The sequence below is a fragment of the Lucilia cuprina genome, chromosome 5 (genome assembly GCF_022045245.1).
Source record: "Lucilia cuprina isolate Lc7/37 chromosome 5, ASM2204524v1, whole genome shotgun sequence".
In the NCBI taxonomy this organism is placed as follows: Eukaryota; Metazoa; Arthropoda; class Insecta; order Diptera; family Calliphoridae; genus Lucilia; species Lucilia cuprina.
In genome coordinates, this window is record NC_060953.1 from 48,257,368 (window position 1) to 48,283,115 (window position 25,748).

Here is a 25,748-nt window from a genome sequence, read left to right on the forward strand (position 1 = left end):
TTCTAGTTCAGTTCTAGTTCAGTTCTAGTTCAGTTCTAGTTCAGTTCTAGTTCAGTTCTAGTTCAGTTCTAGTTCAGTTCTAGTTCAGTTCTAGTTCAGATCTAGTTGTTGTTTCTGTCAGTCAGGTTTGAAAACCTAATAAATCAACATATTTTGAGTGATTTTATAAGTACTTGAATTTTGCATAAGTGTGTGAAAGTAACCATTTAATATACAATCAATAAAACCATAATTATGTTAATGAAGTTAAGACGACTCTAATGCAAGTTTAAATGCATTAAAGATAAATATAGGTCAAAAAATACATATAAACAAACATACTTTTGTCTTAGTATAGTGCGAAAAAATTTTATGTTGATAGATCAACATTAGCATATGATTTAGTATATAATTCACAGACGTTGTGAATTATTAGAAACGTTTGAAAATTCATGTATTCATTAATTCAGGACCAACCTATTATGCATTTGATATAAAACTAATCCATTTAGTTAACTATACAAACACACGCACAATCTATCTAATTATTCCTATTTAATGTTTTAAACTGTTATATTAAGTCCACAAGCTTAAATAAACACATAAACATTTGTATGTATGTATATCACCACAATCATTTAAACACCTTATTAATAACGAAATTATGTTAAAATTATTACTTTTTTTCAATTAGTAAAATGATAATCAGGTTGTTGATGACGTTGGCGGCTATGACATTTACATAGATATGCATACATGAGCGAAGGATGCAAATAATTTAGAATATTGTATTAATATTTATTTAATGCATTTACTTTACTTGTTGTTATTGGTCTGTAAATCATAATCAAAATAATTTAATGTCAGTAAAACTGTTGACAGATTTATTATTTATATTGTATCAGGGATTAAGATGGATATTCAGTAGGGGACGAGTTGCTTTCGTGTGTTAAGTAGGGAAATCTTAATAGGAATTTAAATTAGATAATTAAAAATTAATAAAATTTCTTAGATTTTTTCTTTAATAAACTAAACAACTTTCTAGTAATGAGTTTGATATATAGTTATCATTACAAAATATGTTTGAACTACAGTTGGAATATTTGCTGCTTTAAATACAATCTAAAATTCATATATATCACACCAATACTAAAACTTCTTGTTGGCTAACTAATACAGATTTTTAATTAAATTTATTTCTTCAAAAAAGAAAAGTTGCCTAAATTAATAAGCCCAATTTTCCCTGCCAACACAAAAATTATTTGTGTGTTGTCTTATTTAAGCTTGAGGTAAAAAGATATTCCTTTCAGGAGCCAAAAAGTTAAGCCTTCCATATGTTTGCATTACTAAGTGTTTGTGGTTAAATCCCTATTACTGGATTTGTTTTAAAAATATGCATTATTCAGATATAAAAAGAATTTCTTGGCAAATGTAGTTTTTAGCAATTTTAAATAATTAAAATATATTTTTAGTAACATTTTACAATTACAGATCTTATTTTCAAGCGTCCTTTATTCTATTATTGCAGCAGTTTAGCGAGATTAGAAACCCTACACTAATACTATTACACTACTTTAACGGTCTAGAAGATTTAGAAGTAGATTATAAATTGTACTTTAGTGCGTCCATCTTTCCGACTTTCTATTTCAATTCATTCCCAAGTAGTCTATCTATCTATCTATCTATCTATCTATCTATCTATCTATCTATCTATCTATCTATCTATCTATCTATCTATCTATCTATCTATCTATCTATCTATCTATCTATCTATCTATCTATCTATCTATTTATTTATCTATCTATCTATCTATCTATCTATCTATCTATCTATCTATCTATCTATCTATCTATCTATCTATCTATCTATCTATCTATCTATCTATCTATCTATCTATCTATATATCTATCTATCTATCTAGCTATCTATCTATCTATCTATCTATCTATCTATCTATCTATCTATCTATCTATCTATCTATCTGTCTGTCTGTCTGTCTGTCTGTCTATCTATATCTATCTATCTATCTATCTATCTATCTATCTATCTATCTATCTATCTATCTATCTATCTATCTATCTATCTATCTATCTATCTATCTATCTATCTATCTATCTATCAATGAAATATGTTCTTTGTAGAGTATCTTAGTGTCGTTCTTGACAAACAATTAATTCATACTTATTTCTGTTAAAACATTTTTGCAAAAGATAACAACGTAAATGATGTTGACTTTCTGTGTAACTCATTTCCCTATTTTCCTCCTGCAGAATATTTTCAATCTTTTTTTGTTATAATTTCTCATTTTTCTTCTTTAATTTTTGCAGATTTTGGCAAGAACCACAAAACTAGTTATAAACTCTTATAAGGACGAGGACTACAACAACTATAACAAAAGCGTTGTACTAGTTAAATTGTCGAACAACAAATAACCCACTACTCTTTATAAAAACCACAAACAAAAACATCCTGAACAAGAACAACAAAGAAGACGACGACAACAGCAGCACTAGAGTGAAAACAACAACTTTTTACCCACAATTTACTATCGCACATTGTTTGTTTGTTTATTTTTTGTAACAGAGAGTGTGTCTGTGTGTAAATTTTGCTTTTGTTGCGTGTAAGAGAAAATTTAACTCATTTTCCAAAATGAATCTCGTAATGGCATCCGTGCTTTTGTTAGCCATGTTGGCATTTCAACCGACATTGATTTATGGCACAAAGAACTTGGCATCCGCTAGAAATGGCGGCGGCAGCAGCAGTCGTTTGACTAGCAGCCTCAACAACAACAACCGTAATATTAGATCCTCAAAATACGGAAAGAGACACTCCACCGAACCCTTATATTCACCCGCATTATCTCCAACAGCGGCTAAATTAGTCATGTCGCTGGAATCGGGTGATGTATTGGTGCGTTCAGCTAGAGGTGCTGCCACTGATCAAAATCAAAACCTCTCGCCTGCCAACGGAAACAATGATGGTAAACGTCAGAAAAATAATAATAAAAAATTAAACAAAAACTTAGCCTCTCAAGAGGGTGCGGCGGCAGCAGCAGGAGCCACTCCATCATCGTCGTCATCCACAGCAACTTCCTCAAACAGACGTAAACATTTGGAAAAGAAATTTTCCGCAGCTTCAGGATTATCAGGCAATCACAAAACAGCAACAGAAACAGCATCCAAATACCAATAGCAATAACAATAAAGGCAATAACAACAAACAACGTCAAATGCTTAAATCACAAAATCACCAAAATAAACGTTCAGGCGGTGGCAAACAAGCAAACAAAGAAAACGTTGAGAAAACCCAAAGCGAAAGTGAAAAATCACGTAAGTTTTTTCTTAACAAGTAATTTACAACACAATATTGTTGTAAATATATTGAGATTTTTACTTAATTATTGTAATTTATTAGAATTATTTTGTTGTTAAAAGTCATATACTTGATACAATTGTACATTGATTTTAAGAACTATATATAGACTAGACAAGAACTGTTTATAGATTATACAATAGACTAGTCTATAGACTAGACAATAGACTAGTCAATAAAGTAAACAATAAACTAGTTTATAGACTAGACAATAGACTTGTATATAGACTTGTCTAAAGATTAGACAATAGACTAGTCTATAGACTAGACAATAGACTTGTCTATAGACTAGACAATATACTAGTCTATAGACTAGACAATAGACTAGTCTATAGACTAGACAATAGACTAGTCTATAGACTAGACAATAGACTAGTCTATAGACTAGACAATAGACTAGTCTATAGACTAGACAATAGACTAGTCTATAGACTAGACAATAGACTAGTCTATAGACTAGACAATAGACTAGTCTATAGACTAGACAATAGACTAGTCTATAGACTAAACAATAGACTAGTCTATAGACTAGACAATAGACTAGTCTATAGACTAGACAATAGACTAGTCTATAGACTAGACAATAGACTAGTCTATAGACTAGACAATAGACTAGTCTATAGACTAGACAATAGACTAGTCTATTGACTAGACAATAGACTAGTCTATAGACTAGACAATAGACTAGTCTATAGACTAGACAATAGACTAGTCTATAGACTAGACAATAGACTAGTCTGTAGACTAGACAATAGACTAGTCTATAGACTAGACAATAGACTAGTCTATAGACTAGACAATAGACTAGTCTATAGACTAGACAATAGACTAGTCTATAGACTTGACAATAGACTAGTCTATAGACTTGACAATATACTACTATATAGACTAGACAATAGACTAGTCTATAGACTAGACAATAGACTAGTCTATAGACAAGACAATAGACAATAGACTAGTCTATAGACTAGACAATAGACTAGTCTATAGACTAGACAATAGACTAGTCTATAGACTAGACAATAGACTAGTCTATAGACTAGACAATAGACTAGTCTATAGACTAGACAATAGACTAGTCTATAGACTAGACAATAGACTAGTCTATAGACTAGACAATAGACTAGTCTATAGACTAGACAATAGTCTAGTCTATAGACTAGACAATAGTCTAGTCTATAGACTAGACAATAGACTAGTCTATAGACTAGACAATAGACTAGTCTATAGACTAGACAATAGACTAGTCTATAGACTAGACAATAGACTAGTCTATAGACTAGACAATAGACTAGTCTATAGACTAGACAATAGACTAGTCTATAGACTAGACAATAGACTAGTCTATAGACTAGACAATAGACTAGTCTATAGACTAGACAATAGACTAGTCTATAGACTAGACAATAGACTAGTCTATAGACTAGACAATAGACTAGTCTATAGACTAGACAATAGACTAGTCTATAGATTAGACAATAGACTAGTCTATAGACTAGACAATAGACTAGTCTATAGACTAGACAATAGACTAGTCTATAGACTAGACAATAGACTAGTCTATAGACTAGTCTATAGACTAGACAATAGACTAGTCTATAGACTAGACAATAGACTAGTCTATAGACTAGACAATAGACTAGTCTATAGACTGGACAATAGACTAGTCTATGGACTGGACAATAGACTAGTCTATAGACTAGACAATAGACTAGTCTATAGACTAGACAATAGACAAGTCTATAGACTAGACAATAGACTACTCTATAGACTAGACAATAGACTAGTCTATAGACTAGACAATAGACTACTCTATAGACTAGACAATAGACTACTCTATAGACTAGACAATAGACTACTCTATAGACTAGACAATATACTAGTCTATAGACTAGACAATGGACTAGTCTATAGACTAGACAATGGACTAGTCTATAGACTAGACAATGGACTAGTCTATAGACTAGACAATGGACTAGTCTATAGACTAGACAATGGACTAGTCTATAGACTAGACAATGGACTAGTCTATAGACTAGACAATGGACTAGTCTATAGACTAGACAATAGACTAGTCTATAGACTAGACAATAGACTAGTCTATAGACTAGACAGTAGACTAGTCTATAGACTTGACAATAGACTAGTCTATAGACTTGACAATAGACTAGTCTATAGAATAGCCTATAAACATGGCAAATACTTGTACAATAGACTAGTCCACTGTCTAGATAATAATAAGTCTATGGGCTGTAGAATCCCCAAAGCCTAATTCGTAGACTAAACCAGTTACTAGATCATAAAAAGGACCCTAGAATAGCTCATAATAGTTTTCCTTTTCCTGGCCTGTAAACTCCACTATAACTTTTACACCTAACCATTTAAGCAAGAGTCTATTAATATTAACAAAAGATATAAATTCTTTATAATAAGAACACCTTTTCTGCCATTTTTTTTTATTATAAATACCACCATTCACAAGAAATGAAAAATATTGTTTATCTTTTACGGCTTTTCGTCAAGACTTTATATACAAAATAAAATTTTTTACCATTATAAAAATCAACGACAAAAATAGACATCCCCTATAGATCGTATTTCCACATTCCTTGTCGTATAATAATAAATAGTTTCATTTTGTTCACATTTCAATCCCATCAAATTATCATGTAATTTATAGTCTTAAATCCTTAGCACATTCACATTGATATAAATATATATATTTTTTTAAGAATTTATTTGCAATTTTTTCTATTTCATACTACTTTACTCTATGAATTGCCAACCGATTTAAGGAAATCAAATCAAGAAGAGAAAAAAAAGGACTGTTTATCTATGCCAACAGAATAATCTTAAAGCTATATAAGACTAGGAGAGAAAGAGTGAGAAAGGGAAAGAAGAATTTTAATGTTACAATCTTTAACATTAACATTTTTGTACATCATCAAGCAAAATGTGATTTTTGTTTGGCCTTAAAAAAATGAGGACCATTCTACAATCTAAAGGAAAATATGTTGAGTTTAGTTTAGTTTGATTAAAATATATTACTTTGCATTAAGGAATATTTAATTCTAAAACAATTCTATGTTTAGTTTTCCACTTAAACAGCTAGTTTCTATTACTTCAGAAAGTAACACTTCTTTGGAAGTTCTTATTTCTATAATTACTTAGTAAGTAGTGGCTCTAAAAGTCGCTTTTACTCTTTTAAAAAATTTAAATTTATTTGATTTCAATGAAAATTTACTTAAAAATCCCTTAAGGTTTTACTTTCCCCTATATAAACTCAAATTTTATTTAGGTACATTTTCCCAAAAAGGAAAGCAAAAAAGCAGAAGACCAAAGATGTCATAGAATAAAAGGATACATTATTGTGTACTTTTTTTTATTATTTAGTTTCTTTTTATGTTAAAAAAAGGATTTTGTGCATTGTTATCAGGGTTATTGGCTACAAAATAAAAGGAAGCTTTTTTTGGTCTACATATTAAAAAGATCCTGCTAAGATATAAAGGAAGTTTAAAATGTTTGCTTGTTATTTTATTAACACAGTTTTCTCTTGTTTTTTTTTGTCGGTGTTTGGCCTTTGGTTAAAGTGAAATTTACATTATATGCTATTTTAAATGATAAGTTTTTTTCGTTTTTTTTCTGTTCTGTTCATTGGATTTCATGTTCTTTTATAATTAATCATGCATATACCAATTTCATATTTAATATAATCTTTTTTTGCGCTTTGGTGGAGAAGAGACAGCGTGTAAAAGAATGTGTGTTAATGAAATGTGCTCATTTTTCACTACATATACTTATATAGTAGAGAAATATAGGAAAGGGCAAAAATTTATTATGTGAATTATTATTTTCAGCTATTTTTTTCCATCTCTATAACTGATTTTTTATAGATATTTCCAAAAAAACGAGTATTTTGTTGGGTATATGTATGTGTGTTTTAAACACACATATCTATGTATTTATATTAAAAACAGGAGCGTACACTAAATATGTGTCGGTGGCAAAGGTTATTCAGCTTTTTAATTGTGTTTAACAACATTTGGTTAATACAAACATTCTTTTCTAAAAATTTTAGTTTTATCAACTAAAACTTTTTTTTTAGTCTAATTTAAAATTTTTTATCCAACATTGAAATTCTAAGAAAGACAAAACACTTCTAATTAAGTGAAAATAAATTAAATGTGAGAATAAATGAGAAAGGGTTTTAGAAAAACCTATAGGAAGACTTTCCGTCATCGGTGTTTTTTTCAGAAATTTGAATATCTTACACTACAAAATGTTACATTGAAGAGAACATTTATTAATAAGTTTAACTTTAAGTACAAATTAGACTACTGTCAGCTCTATGGATAAGTCTACTGACTACTCAATAAACTAATCTATAGATCAGTCTATAAACTCGAGTTTGAATCATACTAGGAAGAGACATTTAAATAAAATCTATACGAATTTTTGAATCTCATGATCTCCATAAATGATAAAAATGAAGATATGTGGGTCAAGCTTCAAGTTTCACGGGACCTAGTATAATCGAACAAATCTCTAAGCACGTATGACTAAAGTCCTGGATTATATATAATACTTTCGTGGGTTATGAAAAGGCCTAAAAGAAGACTATTTATTAAAAGTCTTATAAATGGAATAGTGTGCGTCTATAATATTGTACTTAAACGACTTCGAAATAGAAAGGTTTTTTGGTTAAATCGAGATTATGTATGCTTTGAAAACTTTCCTCATCTAAATAGATGTAAGAAAGACGTGTTAATTGTGCTTCAAGTTTCACAGGTCCACATATCTATGTATAACTGAACGATTTTCTTAGTACGTTCGTTCCCCTACCCAATGTTAATAAATGACTTCCTATGTCAAAGTTCCAACTTATTTAATCTTTTGCGCGTGACAGCGATATCGGTCATTCATTTTCATTCAAGTATAGTCCAAGCCCTTCAGATATTAAGTCGATTTTATCGCCCGAAAGACTCAATGTTGTTATACCCTACACCACTATAGTGGGGAGGGTATTATGCGTTTGTGCTGAAGTTTGTTACACCCAAAAATATTGGTCCTAGACCCACCTTAAAGTATACCAATCGCCTCAGAATCACTTTCTGAGTCGATTTAGCTATGTCCGTCCGTCCGTCTGTCTGTCTGTGTGTCCATGTAAACCTTGTGCGCACGCTACAGATCGCAATTTTCAAGATAATTTGATGATATTTGGTACATACTCTTTTTTTGGTTCAAGGACGATCGCTATTGAAAATGGTTGAAATCGGTCCTTTATTTCTCCTAGCCCCCATACAACCGTACCCCCCGAATCGGGCCTTTAGGCTCATAAGTACGTTAAATGTTTAATAATGTCAACGAAAATCAGCAAAAATTAGTTTTATAGAACAATAATTGACAATACTTATTTTTATTGTGACCGGGCCTCATTTGACCCTAGCCCCCATACAGACTCCCCTTCAGATAATGACTTGTAGGTCAAAATTAACTTATAATTACTAATAAAATGATTAAAATCTACATAAATGACCTTAAAGTAGACGTTAATTCATCTACCAAAATTTATAAGGATAGGCCCATACTAACCACTTCTCCCATATGAGCCCTCTTGCAGAAAATTTCTTTTTTTGTCAACAATAAGTAAAAATATTCCACAATAAAACAAATTAAATACTTTATTTAAAAGAAATTCAAAATTTTAACATACTGACTGGTGTAGGGTATCATATGGCCGGCAATGTCCGACTATAAATTCATACTTGTTTTTTTAACACATAAACACTTGGCAGAGTGATGTAAATATTAAGGAATCGGAAACTCTTGATGAATGAAAATGAAAATACAGTGCGATGTCCGCTAAACTAAACACATTTTACTAGTGTCTCGGTTTTTTGAAACGGTGTAACATATACTTCACTCTATTTCATCTTCTCAGCATTTACACCTCTTATATCTGACCGAAAATGAAATACAACTCTCATATATGGACCGGGGCTTCGAAGTTAATTTAGGAGCTACTCGATCACTGGAGCACCGTCGCAACGTGGCGTGTATTTTACAGTTCCAACGATACTACAATGGAATGTGTTCCTCTGATATTAGGGAACTTGTTCCTGGTACCCGTATAGATTGGCCAGTGGACCGCACAACACACAACAGGAAAAATTCATTCTTCAGTCGCACTGATCGTATGTGGAATAAGCATCCTGCCACTTTCGATATAAGAAAATTTAAGTCACAAACACCACTCCCTTTATCATCCTTCCCAAAACCTATTTTACTATTTCCAACACAATGCTTCGCATAAGTAGAAGTCATCCCCTAAGTGCTGGTCCAATATAAAAAAAGTAATATGGATGTCGAGTTATCGAGCTAATTGTGGTGTACTCTCGGTAATTAACTCTTTTGCTATTCGCGAAAATACTGTGCAAAGATGTTAGAGTTTCCTAATTTGTATTGCAAATTGCTTTTCCATTAGATTGTTTAAAAGGATGATGACCCCTTTTTAATATAATTTCTAACCACAACTCTGATAATAATACTGATTTATTAAATTTTATTTCCTACAAGATTTTCATGAAAATGTATAAGAATACAAAAAAAGTATTTATGATAATCATGTTAAAAAAAAGTAAAGGAAAAATGGTTTAACTTAATTACAATTTTTACAGAGTTTTTAAATACAATAATTATATAAAAACAAGTAAAAAATTATAGTAGGGCTAGGCCGATCAAATTATACCCTACACGTGTTACAAAAATTAAATGTTATTTAGTTTTCATAATAAAGCATTAAGTTGAATTGTACCTTAAATCAGATATTTCTAAGCCATTAATTGTTAAATAAAATTCTGGATATTTAAGTCAAATTTTGAAAAAGGCTTTTGTATAGGGTCTAGGGTTAAATGAGGCCCTATAATTATAATGTTCATGAGGTTCATCAAGGCTAGTATAGAAGTTAGTTTTGTAGCTTTTTCTTGAGATACAATTGTATTAAACATGATATTAACTTAAAAGCCCTATTCGGCGGGTTGAGTTGTAAGGGGCTAGGTGAAATAATGGGCCGATGTTAACCATTTCCAATAGGCTTCGTCCCTGGGACAATAAAATATTATGTACCAATGTACCAATTTGAATTATCTTCAAAATTGCGACCTGCAGTTTGATAACAAGGTTTACATGGACGGACGGACAGACGGAAGGACGGACGCCGCTAAATCGATTCAGAAATTTATTCTAAACCTATTGGTATACTTTAAGGTGGGTATAGGACCAATCTTATTGTGCATATCCTTAACACCCTGTTAAACCAACTAAAAATGTTCCTGCTCTATCAGCTATACTTAAAATACACACAATTCGAAAAGGAATAATAAAACACGAAGCATATTTCAAGGGATAATGGGGATAGATATCAAGAGGTAGAACAAAAAAACTTATAACGTACAGAAATTTCTATCTGACAGAAGTGGAGAAAAAAGCGAGAAATAAATTTTTGTTGTTTTTATCATTACATTAACCATGGCCAAAGCATTGTTATCGTAGTTGTCATCATCAGAGACGTCAACATTAATTATAAAAGAGATGCTTTACACTTTTTTCCTCGTCGTTTTGTCACGAGTTAAAAATGTTTTTTTCGCTGTAGTTATTATTGCAAAAAAAAACATGAATACATAAACTATGATTTATATAATTAAAAAGGAAATGATAAAATTAAAAAAATGAGTGAAAAAAAATTAAAAAATTTTTAAAGGCATTTTATACAGCAGAAAAAAAAGGACACAGTTATATTTAAACAACTTAATTAAAATGTTAAATATTGTTAAAGAACTTCAGATTTTATTTTTTTGTATAAAATTTTTGTTTTATTATTTTTTAGCCACCACTTGCCGTTATGCCAAAAGTGCTTGGTCGGAATGTGATCCCAAGACCAATATGCGTTCCCGCATTTTAACTTTAAAAAAGGGTGAACCAAATTGTTTAGAAACCAGAACAATGCAAAAGAAATGTAAAAAAAGTAAGTAATTGAAATTGTAATTTGAATATATTTGTTTAAAAAGTTTAATAAAGTTGTTTTTAACAAGTTTATGCTTTGAAGTGATTGTTCAAGAGTGGCTAACATTGTGGATCATAAAAGTGTGACATTTTATATAAACTTTAAGGGAAATTTATTGTTAAATAATTTTAAGATGTAGCTAAATCAATAAAAAAAATCCTACTTATACCGTCATGACCTGTTAGGATTTTCTAATTGCCAATAAACAATTACTATTCCTGCTTTCTTATCACCAAGAATTTTCCAAAAAGTTTGTCCTCCTGCATAAGATCTATAACTGAAGCGAGGTTTTCGTAGTTGATAGGGAACCGAATTTGATAGGGAGTTTCCCACTGGAATAGTATATTAGCCGATAGCATAAAAATCGGTGCTAGCTTAAAGTTTCGACTTTTTGCTAGTGCTGTTTTAGGGAAACTTAAGGAAGCTTAAGTTTTTGTCCAATCTTTCTCTCCCAAAAAAAGGGAGTGAATATTGTCTTTACCATCGGTTACAATGAATAGATCCGTGACGAAATAGAACCAATCAAACCACTGTCTTTTTCAGATACATTGATTTTTTTCGAATTTGGATCTCATTTTTTACATTCCATACAGACTATTAGTTCCTCCCCATATGAAATACGGGCTGGGGCATGATTTTCCATTCACTATACCTATCCAAGCTGGCAAAACCTATAAACATTAATACGTTTTACTGCATTACCCGCTTAGAGTAGGACAAAAATATTCTGTCCAAAAAGGGGACACTAAGGTGAAGATTGTCTTCAACATCGTTTACAAATAATAGATCCATGACGAAATAGAACCATGATCTTTTTCAAATACATTGTTTTTTTTTTTAACTGCAGGGCAGTTATTCCAGTTCTCTGCGAGCATCAAGTTACTTCAAGTGCTTTGTAATCCTTTTACACCTGGTCGTCTCAACGCATTTTTTCCATTCCAAACCATCTATTGGTTCCTCACCATATGTAATACGGGCCGGGGTATGATTCTCCATTCACCATAGCTAGCAAAACCTCTAAACTTTCATTGTTAACGTTTCAGCGCCGCACATAAGAACGGATTAGATAAGCGTTCTTTACAGTTGTACCTACGTTCGTCGGGAGAGGGGTATGTGCTAGTATTTTTATTATTATCCGTTTTATCTCCAAACTAACTTCATTATTGCTATTAATTGCAGTTGTATGCGATGTTTCAGCAGTTGTATGTGATGTTCCAGTCATTGTAAAGTTTTCGCGCTCGCAATTAAGTATTTTGTTTTGTCCTGATCAACCTTAAGGCCCATGATCCTCGACTGCCTTTTTAATTTATCAAATACACCACTTAGTGCCCTCGTGTTGCAACCAATGATGTCAGTATAGTCAGCATGTGCTAGAAGCATGACAATTTTATTGTAAATGATGTCAGTGGTCCTAATTTTCGTTTCATGCTAAATTTTTTCAATTAGCAGTTAAAGAAATCGCACGATTAACCTTGTCTAAAACCTCGTCCAGTATGAAACAATTTTGAGAGGTTGCTCACGATCTTCGTGGAAATAATAAGTTCGGACATAGAGAAATAGAATGAATAAAGTTTCTGCGGATCACTCACCCAACAAGTGATGAGTCAGGTGAGGGGACTGCAAACTTCTCATTCTGTTAGGGTATGATTTGCATAACATTGTGCTTAGTGCTGGCACATGGATCGTCAACAGTCATGTACAATTGTTTACCTAATTATTTTTCGTTTGTCATAAAGAGGAGAGGTGTGAGCCTTTGCTAACACACCTTATGGTTGAATAGGATTACAATGAATTTAAGCTGACAAAACAAACGTTCACGTAAAGCACTATATGTAAGTGGAATAAAGATTATTAAATTTAAAATTTGCCTATGCATGGTTCTCCAAAAGAATTTCTGAAATATTGTGGCAATCTAGTTTGCTGAGCAAATTCATTCGTTGTCGCCAGATACATTATATGGAAAATTTCCATATCTGACAGAAAATTTCTATAATCTCTCCAGTTCTTTTTTTTTCACCTAGCATTTAAAGAGAATATTTCAATTACACTCTAGCTCATGTTTAATGTATAAATTTCTTATCCCCCTCATTTCTATACATTTCTATTAACTCTAGTTATCCATCATTGTCAACAATATTTATAAATATAAGATTTGTAAATAATTTTTTTTTTCTTTTCATAAAATTGTTTTTTTTTTTTTTTTCTTCAATTCGCCCTTAATATAAAGGGATTTAATTACTTCTCTAGGGTATATTGTAAATACACTTGGTAAATATAGTAAAAAAAATAAAAATTGTATTTAAACAGAAAGAAAAAAACATTGAATTTGTTGGTTTATTCCACAAAAAAAGCAACAACAAAAAAGAGTAAAATACATTAAGCACTCGTTGAACAAATTTAACAAGTAGAAATTATTGTTTTTAAAAACCCAGAAATCTAAATAAATCTTAAATATTTCGATGGTATTTAGGTTCGTTTTTTTAAGTTTTCAGTTTGATATTTCAACCTTTTACGAGTTGTTGCTTTCTTTGTATTTTTTTTTTCATCATCCGTATCTTAAGTCCCAAGTGTATATCATTCAATTTCTTATACAAAAGCAATATATACTTATATTTGGTCATTCAATATTCTTTTCATTACTCCTACAAGTAACCTGGTAATGTTGACAAACATGATAAATTTTTAAATTTATGATGTTAAGGTTAAAATGTAATTTAAAACAACTGACTAAAAAATAAATGGCCTAAAGATATCAATTTTTTTGGTAAAGAATCAAATTTTTATTGCAAACAGAAATTTATTTATGATTAAAAATATTTGATTTGTACAGGGACAATCAATGAAATTTTAGAGAGTGTGTGAGTGTGAGGAAATCTAGTTAAGGATAAAAGTAATAGTTAGAAAAAACGTTGTTGAAAATGAGTTAAAATAAATAATGCCTAAAAAATTCTATGAACAGTTTTGTTTAGAATAAATTTAAAACTTTCAAACTATGTTATATGTATGTGGATAGGTTAGGTCTAGACATGGGTTTGTATTACTCGAAAGAAATCAGAGTTTCATCTAATACTCTGTTCAACTTTATGTTTCAATTCTTAAAACTATCCAATGAATGAATCGATCTTCCAAATCATAAAAGTTCGATCTTATTCTCTTCATAAACTTTGTAAGAAAGTTTTATGATTAATCTTGTGAAAATGCCAAAAGCCTGATCGTGAATTGAACCTATTACCCTCATGATAATATAACTAACAAACTACCAATTACTTTTTCTCCCATCTTTTTGGCAAAATTATGTATTTTGCTACTTTGCATATAATTATTTTTTAATTTATGGTCTACATTTATATATTTATTTGGTAACATAAATTACTGCATTATATTTTTATCATAAATAAATAATCTGCATTAGAATTTTCAATAACACAGGATGTACAATAACTAAATGTTATTACAGATTTTAAGTGAAAATTAAATAATATGATTTTCTTTCGAATTGTTTTTATAATCAAAATATTGTGATCACTAATATTGTGATAATAAAAGATAGACAAAACATTTATCTGAATTAAATTAGCGAATACATATTTTGTTTAATACCACATCTTCATTAATATTTTGTATCACAATACCCTGTATTATTATGTAGTTTATTGTTTTACAATTTTTATGCCTGCATTTTTTTTTTTGCCCTAATTACGTTAGAAATTGAAAACCTCTTGAATTTATGATACCATATTTAGAGTTTTTTTTATTTTCTTTTACTTTTTTTCAGCGTGTGCCAGGTGACACATTTAGAAAAAGTTTGCTTAAATGATGCTTTTTTAACGTTTTATAATTAGGGTTCTATTTAAAATTAAAAGTAGTTCAGTTCTAGAACTGAACAATAACTGAACTAGAATTGAACTAGATGTGAACAGAAGTAAACTAGAAGTGAACTAGAACAGAACTAGAACTAAACTAGAACTGAACTAGAACTGAACTAGAACTGAACTAGAACTGAACTAGAACTGAACTAGAACTGAACTAGAACTGAACTAGAACTGAACTAGAACTGAACTAGAACTGAACTAGAACTGAACTAGAACTGAACTAGAACTGAACTAGAACTGAACTAGAACTGAACTAGAACTGAACTAGAACTGAACTAGAACTGAACTAGAACTGAGCTAGAACTGAAATAGAACTGAACTAGAACTGAACTAGAACTGATCTAGAACTGAACTAGAACTGAACTATAACCGATCTAGAACTGAACTTGAACTGAACTAGAACTGAACTATAACTCGAACTGAACTATAACTAGAACTAAACTATAACTAGAACTGAACTAGAACTGAACTAGAACAGAACTAGAACTGAACTAGAACTGAACTAGAACTGAACTAGAACTGAACTAGAACTAGAACTGAACTAGAACAGAACTAGAACTGAACTAGAACTGAACTAGAACTGAACTAGAACTGAACTAGAACTGAACTAGAACTGAACTAGAACTGAACTAGAACTAAACTAGAACTGAACTAGAACACTTTTCAAGTACCAACCTACTGTACACGTGTGCTGTTCATTTACAGATGTAGGTGGAGGAATAATGAGACTGGTGGTAGTGTTGTTAGAGTGATGCTCTACTAAAATTGAAAAGGGTTACACACACCTTTTGTTACAAAATCATTATTTTCTTTTATGAATATTTTAATGAGCGTTAGATTTTTGTATGCAGCATTAAAATGCAAAAAAATATACATATAACTAACAAGAAATGCAGTAATTTTCACTCGTTTGGTTTGGTTTCTTCAACATTTTTGCAATTGCTTTCCAGGATACTAACTAGTTATGATTGTTACATTGTTTTTGATAGAGGTGGATTATGTGTAATTAAAAAATGTTTAAAATACACAAGTACCTAACAACAGCAGTAGTTTAAGTTTGATAATGCAGAAACTGGAGTATGAGGCACGTGTGTGTGGTTATTTATTTGAATGGTTTCGTTGGTTGACTGCCCGAGTAAAAGTAGAGAAAAAGTAATTAAGAATTTTCTGTTACTAACGAAAGAAATACTAACACATCTATAAAATTATTTTCTAAAAAGCATTTAGCAAAGAATTGCAAAAAAAAAACAGAAAAAAGGCAAAAAATTAGAACGGAAAATGAAAGTGCTTTAAATGAGTAAATAACATTGAGAAATAATTTATTCACAGCAAAATGTAGTTAAAAGTATTTACATATTTTTATTTAAATTATATTAAAATTTTAATTGTTTGTAAAAAAAGATTAAAATTTTTCCTGGGAATTCAAGTATTTGTAATTTGAACAAAAATGTCATTGCACAAAAATAAAGCAATGATATCATAAATTTGTTTTATTGAATAATTAGGTCAAACTAAAATGTACAATTTGGAGTGGCTATCTTCTCTCTTAATACATATTTATTTGTTTTTCAATTTTTTGTAATAAAATCAAGATAAAATTACACAAAAAAAGAGATTAAAAAATGTATTTAAATTGTATAAATATAAACCCAAAGGAAAGGTGACTAACTAAACTAGAGGCTGTTCCTTTTAGCAATAGGAACCGGTTATTTAGATTAAGTAAACTAAACGTAAATAAGAGAAATGATTTTTTTGTTTTGTCGGATATTAAAGTAAAGACATCAACCAATAAGAAAACTTAAGAAAAGACACAGTTTAGATCAGTTGGTTAATTACCAACGATTGTAGATGGATTAATTTACTCTTTATTTCGTATATTTAAAAAAAAATATTATTATTTCATTGGAATCCTGTGAGCAACAAACAATATGAAGAATGCTAAGTGTTTAATTTGTATTTCTAGGACCAAGATTATAAAAATGTTAAAAGTACCAGTTCCATAATGAAAAATTACAGAAGACCCCCCTTTGACTGATTTTCATTTACTTTTTTTTGTCAATTGTAAATTATATAAACCATTTAAAAAGTACCAAATGAGGAACAAAAGTTATCAAAGAATTCACTCTTATAGTTTCATTCCATCAGAATTCTATATGTCAGACAAAACTTTTCTATAGGGAACATTTTAGCCATAACGTCCTTTTGACAGATCAGTCCGACGTTTCAAATTTATTCAACTTTTATTGATTTTTCTGGACTTTGACCGAATTTTTTTTATATACAAATATAAAAGTTACAAAATTATATAAACCATTTAAAAAGTACCAAATGAGGAACAAAAGTTATCAAAGAATTCACTCTTATAGAGTTTCAATCCATCAGAATTCTATATGTCAGACAAATCTTTTCTATAGGGAACATTTTAGCCATAATGTCCTTTCGACAGATCAGTCCGACGTTTCGAATTTATTCAACTTTTATTGATTTTTTTGGACTTTGACCGAATTTTTTTTGATACAAAAATTTTAAAAATTAAAACATTTCTATTTGAATGCAAATAAATTACTAGTACATATATTAAAATGCAAATAATTTACTAGTACATATATTGAAAATCGCAAAAAATCTTTTTTTTTATACTTGAAACAAAAATGTGAAAAATTGTTTAATATTTATTTAAATAAAAAATTATTTTATATTGCTTAAAAAAAATAAATGAACATTTTTCGACCTTTATTTACATAATTGATTCTTTCAAAGTCGACTTATTGACTTTGTTAGTACAAAAAAGTCATCTTCAACTTTTTCCAACTTAAAAGTAAAACAACATACCTGGCAACTCTGAAAACAACAACAACAACTGCATTTGGCAAAAAATGTAAACAAATGACAGATCAATTATTATTGCATTTTATATTTTTTTCTTATTAGAACTATATATTTTAAACATTTATTATGTATTTCCATTTCAAACTTTTATTTTTACATTTAAAACACTTTTTTCATTGACAAACAACAAATAATGAAAGTAATGGCGACCTGTTGCATTTTTTGGCAATTCTGCTGCCGCTGCCTTTTTTAATAACTAAACATAAAATTTTCCTAAAACTTTTATTAATTTAACAAAATATAACTATTGCTGAACATTCTGATATAAAAATTATTAAAATCACATAACTTTTACTTTAAAAATTTAACAAAATAAAATTTTACAAACAAAAACACAAACGGCCGCAAATAAAAACAAGAAATAAACTAAAAAGTTGAATCAAACAAGTAAACAGAGCGAATTGAGAGTAAAGAAATAGAGTGGATTGTGAAACATAAACATCCAAGACAATGTTTGTATAAAGCAAAGACAACAACCAATTTTAAAGAAAACAAAAATAAGCAAAGAAAAGATTGACTTTAACAAAACTTTAAATTTTAATTTGTAATTATTATAATTATAATACAACTACATTTGGAAAAAATGTAAACAAATGACAATACAATTATTTTCGCATTTTATATTTTATTATTAAAACACTATATTTTATTAATATATTTTTATTTTAAACTTTTGTAAAACGTAACAGCTTTATATAAACATATTTTTAAACCATCAATATTTAAAATACAATAAAACTCATAAATAAGCAAAGTTTTATTTAGTACGTTCTTAAAATATACTCTTCTCAAAATCTTTACCGTAAAAAACCCAAAAATTTATTTTCTAAATTCCTAAAAATATTGCAAGTCATAAGAATACCTGCATTAAAAGTAAAACAACATACCTGGCAACGCTGACAACACTTGCATCTTCACTAGGCCAAAATGTAAACAAATGACATTGCAATTATTATTGCATTTTGTATTTTTTTTTTCTTATAAGAACTCTATATTTTCAACTTTTATTATGTTATTTCATTTTAAACTTTAATACTTTACATATTAACACTTTTTCTTTAAAAAACAACAAGTGATGAAATGAATGGCAACCTGTTGCATTTTTAGCAATTTGGCTGCCGCTATCATATAATTTTTTACTTTTTACAATTAAAAACTTTGTTTCCCTAAAACTTTTATTAACTTAACAAAATATAACTATTGCTGAAACATTCTGATATAAAAATTATTAAAATCACACAACTTTTACTATAAAAAATTAACAAAATAAAACTTCACAAACAAAATCACAACCGGCCCCAAATAAAAACAAGAAAAAACTAAAGTAAACAGAGCGAATTGAGAGTTAAGAAATAGAGTGAAGATAAAACAGTGTTGCCACTATTTGAACAGAATTTCCCCTTAAACCATGTCAAAAAACCCAATAGAATTTAGGGTTATATAAATCAACTTGTCGAAAAAAGTAGAAAAGTCGAAGTCTACTATATTGTTCCAAACAGCTCGAAAACAATAGTATTGACAAAGAAAAAAGGCAATAGCAAAAAAGCCAAAAGTTGGAAAAAATTTTAAATTCAAAAATATCAGTTTTTTCTAACAGTTTAAATTAGTTAAATATTTTTTATTAAGTTTTAATATAAACTTTAGCTTAGACTCTAGACTATACTATAAACTATAGTATAGACTAGACTATAGACTACACTATAGACTAGACTATAGACTACACTATAGACTAGACTATAGACTATACTATAGACTAGACTATAGACTAGACTATAGACTATACTATAGACTAGACTATAGACTAGACTATAGACTAGATTATAGATTAGACTATAGACTAGACTATAGACTAAACTATAGACTAAACTATAGACTAAACTATAAACTAGATTATACACTAGACTATAGACTAGACTATATACAAGGCTATAGACTAGATTATAGACTAGACTATAGACCATACTTTAGAAAAGACTATAGACTAGACTATAGACTAGACTATAGACCGGACTATATACTACAGACTGGACTATAGATTATAGACAAGATTATAGACAAGTCTATAGACTAGACTATAGACTAGACTATAGACTAGACTATAGACTAGACTATAGACTAGACTATAGACTAGACTATAGACTAGACTATAGACGAGACTATAGACTAGACTATAGACTAGATTATAGAGTAGACTTTAGACTAGACTATAGACTGAACTATAGACTATACTATAGACTACACAAAATTCCTTTATAAGACCTAATATTTTAACATAAACATATTTTTAAACCATCTATCTATATATTTAAAAATACAATAAAATCCATAAATAAACAAAGTTATATTAAGTGTGTTCTTCAAATAATACATTTCCGAGATCTTACTTTAAAAACCCAATCTTATAAATTCTTAAAAATACTCTAAATCATTAATATCCCTGCATTAAACGTAAAACAACATACCTGGCAACTCTGAAAACACCATCAAATGCTTTTGCAAAAATGTAAACAAATGACAGTGCAATTTTTATTGCATTTTATATTTTTTCTAATTAGAACTCCATATTATAAACTTTTATTAAGTAATTCCATTTCCAACTTTAACATTTTACAATTTAACACTTTTTTCATTGACAAACAACAAGTGATGAAATGAATTGCGACCTGTTGCATTTTTAACAATTTGGCTGCCGCTGCCTTATATTTTTTTTTATTTTTAACAATTAAACACTTAATTTTCCTAAAACTTTTATTAACTTAACAAAACATAACTAATACTGAACATTTTGTTATAAAAATTTTAATAATCACATAACTTTTACTATACAAAATTAACAAATTAAAACTTCACAAACAAAATCACAACCGGCCGCAAATAAAAACAAGAAAAAACTAAAGAGTAGAAGTAAAAAGTAAACAGAGCAAATTGAGAGTTAAGAAATAGAGTAACATAAAACAGTGCTGCCACTATTTGAACAAAATTTCCCCTTAAACCATGTCAAAAAACCCAATAGAATTTAGGATTTTATAAATCGGCATCGAATAATGTTTAACCATCAATCTATATATTTAAAAATACAAAATAAAATCCATAAATAAACAAAGTTTTATTTGAAATAATACTTTTCCGAGATCTTACCATAAAAATCCAATCTTACAAATTCTTAAAAATATTCCATATCATTAGTGCATTAAATGTAAAACAACATACCTGGCATCTCTGACAACACCAACAACTGCATTTACCAAAAATCTAAATCAGTGCAAATATTATCGCTTTTTTATTTTTTTCTTATTAGAAATCTATATTTTTAACTTTTATAATGTAATTCCATTTCCAACTTTAATATTTTACATTTTAACACTTTTTCTCATTGACAAATAACAAGTGATGAAATTAATGACGATCAGTTGCATTTTTAGCAATTTGGCTGTCGCTGCCATATAATTTTTCATTTTTAACAATTAAACACTTAATTTCTCTTAAACTTTTATTAACCCAACAAAATATAACTATTACTGAACACTTTGATAAAAAAATTATTAAAATCACACAACTTTTACTATAAAAAAATTAACAAATTAAAACTTTACAAACAAAATCACAACCGGCCGCAAATACAAAACAAGAAAAAACTAAAGAGTAGAATTAAAAAGTAAACAGAGCGAATTGAAAGTTAAGAAATAGAGTGAACATAAAACAGTGTTGCCACTATTTGAACAGAATTTTTCCCTTAAACCATGCAAAAAACCAAATAGAAACTGGGGTTTTATAAATCGACTTTCTAATACTTGAACAATCGGCTATTTCGTTCCAAAAAGGTAGCAAAGAAGCTTAAATGTTTAAATTTACTTGAATATTTTTTATGAAATTATAATATAGACTTAAGACTAGACTATAGACTAGATTATAGACTAGACTATAGACTATATACTAGACTATAGACTAGACTATATACTATACTATAGACTGGACTTTTTACTATACTATAGACTGGACTATAGACTAGACTTTAGACTAGACTATATAGACTAGACTATAGACTAGACTATATAGACTAGACTATAGACTAGACTATATAGACTAGACTATAGACTAGACTATATAGACTAGACTATATAGACTAGACTATATAGACTAGACTATGGACTAGACTATAGACTAGACTATAGACAAGACTATAGACTAGACTATAGACTAGACAATAGACTAGACTATAGACTAGACAATAGACTAGACAATAGACTATAGACTAGACTATAGACTAGACTATAGACTAGACTATAGACTAGACTATAGACTAGATTATAGACTAGACTATAGAATAGTCTATAGACTAGACTATAGACTAGACCATAGACTAGACTATAGACTAGACCATAGACTAGACTTTAGACTAGACTTTAGACTAGACATTAGACTAGACATTAGATTAGACTAGACTATAGACTCGAATATAGGCTAAACTATAGACTAAACTATAGAGTAGACTTTAGGTTAGACTATAGACTAGACTATAGAATAAACTATAAACTAGACTATAGACTATACTATAGACTACACAAAATTCCTTTATAAGACCTTATATCTCAACATAAATATTTTTTTAAACCCTCTATATATATATTTAAAAATACAATAAAATCCAGTTCTATAAAATTGTATTAAGTGTGTTCCTTAAATAATACATTTCCGAGATCTTACTTTAAAAACCCAATCTTATAAATTCTTAAAACTACTCTAAGTCATTTGCAACCCTGCATTAAAAGTAAAACAACATACCTGGCAACTCTGAAAACACCATCAACTGCATTCGCAAACATGTAAACAAATGACCGTGCAATTATTATTGCATTTTATATTTTTTTCTTATTAGAATTCTATATTTTCAACTTTTGTTAAGTATTTCCATTTCCAACTTTAACATTTTACATTTTAACACTTTTTTCTTTAATAAACAACAAGTGATGAAATGAATGGCGACCTGTTGCATTTTTAGCAATTTGGCTGCCGCTGCTATAAAATTTTTAATTTTTTACAATTAAACACTTTATTTTTCAAAAACTTTTATTAACTTAACAAAATATAACTATTTTCTAACATTTTGATATAAGAATTATTAAAATCACACAGCTTTTACTTTACAAAATTAACAAATTAAAACTTCACAAACAAAATCACAACCGGCCGCAAATAAAAACAAGAAAAAACTAAAGAGTAGAAATAAAGAGTAAACAGAGCGAATTGAGAGTTAAGAAATAGAGTGAACGTTAAACAGTGTTGCCGCTATTTAAACAGAATTTCCAGTTAAACCATGTCAAAAAACCAAATATGTAGAACAAGGTTTTTATAAATCGTCTTTCGAATAAATGTCGAAAAAATTAGAAAAGTAGAAGTCTAATATTTTGTTTTTGTTCCAAAACGGTTGATAACATGACTATTACATTTGACTAAGGAAAAATGTCAAAAGCAAAAAAGCCTAAAAGTCGGAAAAAATTTTAAATTCAAAATTATTAGTTTTTTCTAACAATTTAAATTTAGTTAAATATTTTTTATTAAATTATAATGTAGACTTTAAACTAGACTATAGACTAGACTATAGACTAGACTATAGACTGGATTATAGACTAAATTATAGACTAGACTATAGAATAGATTATAGAATAGACTATAGACTAGACTATAGACTAGACAATTGACTAGACTATAGAATAGACTATAGACTACACTAAAGACTACACTATAGACTAGACTATAGACTAGACTATAGACTAGAATATAGACTAGACTATAGACTAGACTATAGACTAGACTATAGACTAGACTATAGACTAGACTATACATTACAGTGTAAAGTCTATAGTGTGTTCTCGAAATAATACTTTTCCGAGATCTTACCTTAGAAACCCAATCTTATATTATAAATTCTTAAAAATATTGTTAATCATTAGTATCCCTGCATTAAAAGTAAAACAACATACCTGGCAACTCTGCAAACACCAGCATCTGCATTTAAATGATGATGTAAACAAATGACAGTGCAATTCTTATTAGAACATTTTTGTTTATATACATTTTTGTTATATACATATTTCCATTTCACACTTTCACATTTCAAAACTTTTACTTCGTTGATAAACAACAAGTAATTAAATTAATTGAGGACAAAAATTTAACAAACAAAAACACAACCGGACGCAGTTAAAATCACGAAAAAATAACTATAAAGAAAAACCAATCAGATAAACAGAGCAAATGTTTGTTTAAAGCAAAGACAACAACCAATTTAATGGAAATTATAAATAAGCAAAGACAACTTTTGCTTTTATAGAACGTTAAATTTGAAATATTTATTACAGATTTTAATAGAAAGCAATAAACATGTGTATAAGAGCTAAAGATAAAATAAAACATATTATATTTCTATATATTAGGCGGCTATAAAAATAACTCTAAAAATCTAGTAAATGCTAATAAATTTTTAATTGTTAACAATTTTCTCTTAAAACAAAATTTAATAGCTTAACATAAACACATTTTTAAACCAATATTTTATTTTCCGGAAAAATGTATTTAATAAATAGTTGATTTTATATTTTTCCTTTTAACATAAACAGCTTGTCGTTATGAAAAGGGTGCCTGGTCTGAATGTGCTAATGGACAAATGACGCGTGAGGATAAATTGAAAGCAACAGGCGGTGTTGAGACCAGCTGTGAGGCCGTGCGCAGTATTAACAAGAAATGTAATCCCAATAATGGTGCCAGCAAACAGGCTAGTGGTGGTGGTGGCAGTGGCAATGGCAAGAAGGAACGTAAAAACAAAGAAAAAGGTAAAAATAATTTAACACTTGGGAGTCTTTATAACAATTAGCTAAATATTTTAACATATTTTTTTCTTTCTATTTAATTTTCTTTCTCTTTTAGGTTCCCGTCGTGTTGTTAAGAACTAAAGTAACCACAAAATAAACCACAATTCTTTAATATTATTTTAAGCATATTTTTTTTATTATTATAAAACAAACGTTATTTAAGACAAAAAAGTAAAGAAAACCCCTATAAAGTAATAAATAACTAACATTAATACAAACATACAATTATTTACATTATAAATTATACATTTTCATAATTTGCATTATATTAGATTATCATAAAATTTGTGAAATACATACACATACAAACAAATAATTGCAAAATTTATATAAATTATACATTTTTCATCTTTAAATATCAGTTTTTAACATAAAATTTATAAAGTAAATTTGTTTTTGTATTTTATCAATTACAAACCATTATATTATATATATTTTTTTAATATATTTTAGTTTAATAAAAATTTAAATGTAATTTTATTCTTTTATAAAATATGTATTACAAAATAAACGAATATTACTTATAATATTTTTTTTATTTTTTAATGATATACATATAAATAAAATGGGAAAAAAAAATTTAAATGAAATTTGTTTTATTTTACAAAAAGTTTTTTTAATAAAAAAAACTCTTTTAGATATTTTCTATAAAAATCGTAAAGTTTTATTTGAGAAAAGTCTTTTAAGGAAAATTTTTCTATAAT

The 25,748-nt window shown here is 28.7% G+C and overlaps 2 protein-coding genes and 1 long non-coding RNA gene across 3 annotated transcripts in view; all 3 read left to right on the forward strand.

Moving 5' to 3' along the window:
- Positions 1-25,208, forward strand: part of LOC111686368 (serine/threonine-protein kinase pakF-like) — a 26,759-nt gene extending 1,551 nt beyond the window's left edge. The window contains exons 2-4 of the mRNA XM_023448730.2: positions 11,238-11,375; positions 24,793-25,005; positions 25,100-25,208. Of these exons, the coding sequence (XP_023304498.2) occupies positions 11,238-11,375; positions 24,793-25,005; positions 25,100-25,125 (377 nt within the window). The 3' untranslated portion in view covers positions 25,126-25,208. The remainder of the gene's footprint in view (positions 1-11,237; positions 11,376-24,792; positions 25,006-25,099) is intronic.
- LOC124420070 lies at positions 2,303-3,265 on the forward strand. Its single transcript, XM_046951772.1, has one exon. It carries the CDS (start codon positions 2,630-2,632, stop codon positions 3,170-3,172), a length of 543 nt encoding a protein of 180 aa, XP_046807728.1. The 5' UTR covers positions 2,303-2,629; the 3' UTR covers positions 3,173-3,265.
- On the forward strand, positions 11,392-13,761 carry LOC124420071. Its single transcript, XR_006941011.1, has 3 exons — positions 11,392-12,396; positions 12,458-12,523; positions 12,594-13,761. It is a non-coding gene; the product is annotated as an uncharacterized LOC124420071 (long non-coding RNA).
- Positions 25,209-25,748: the final 540 nt, after the last annotated feature.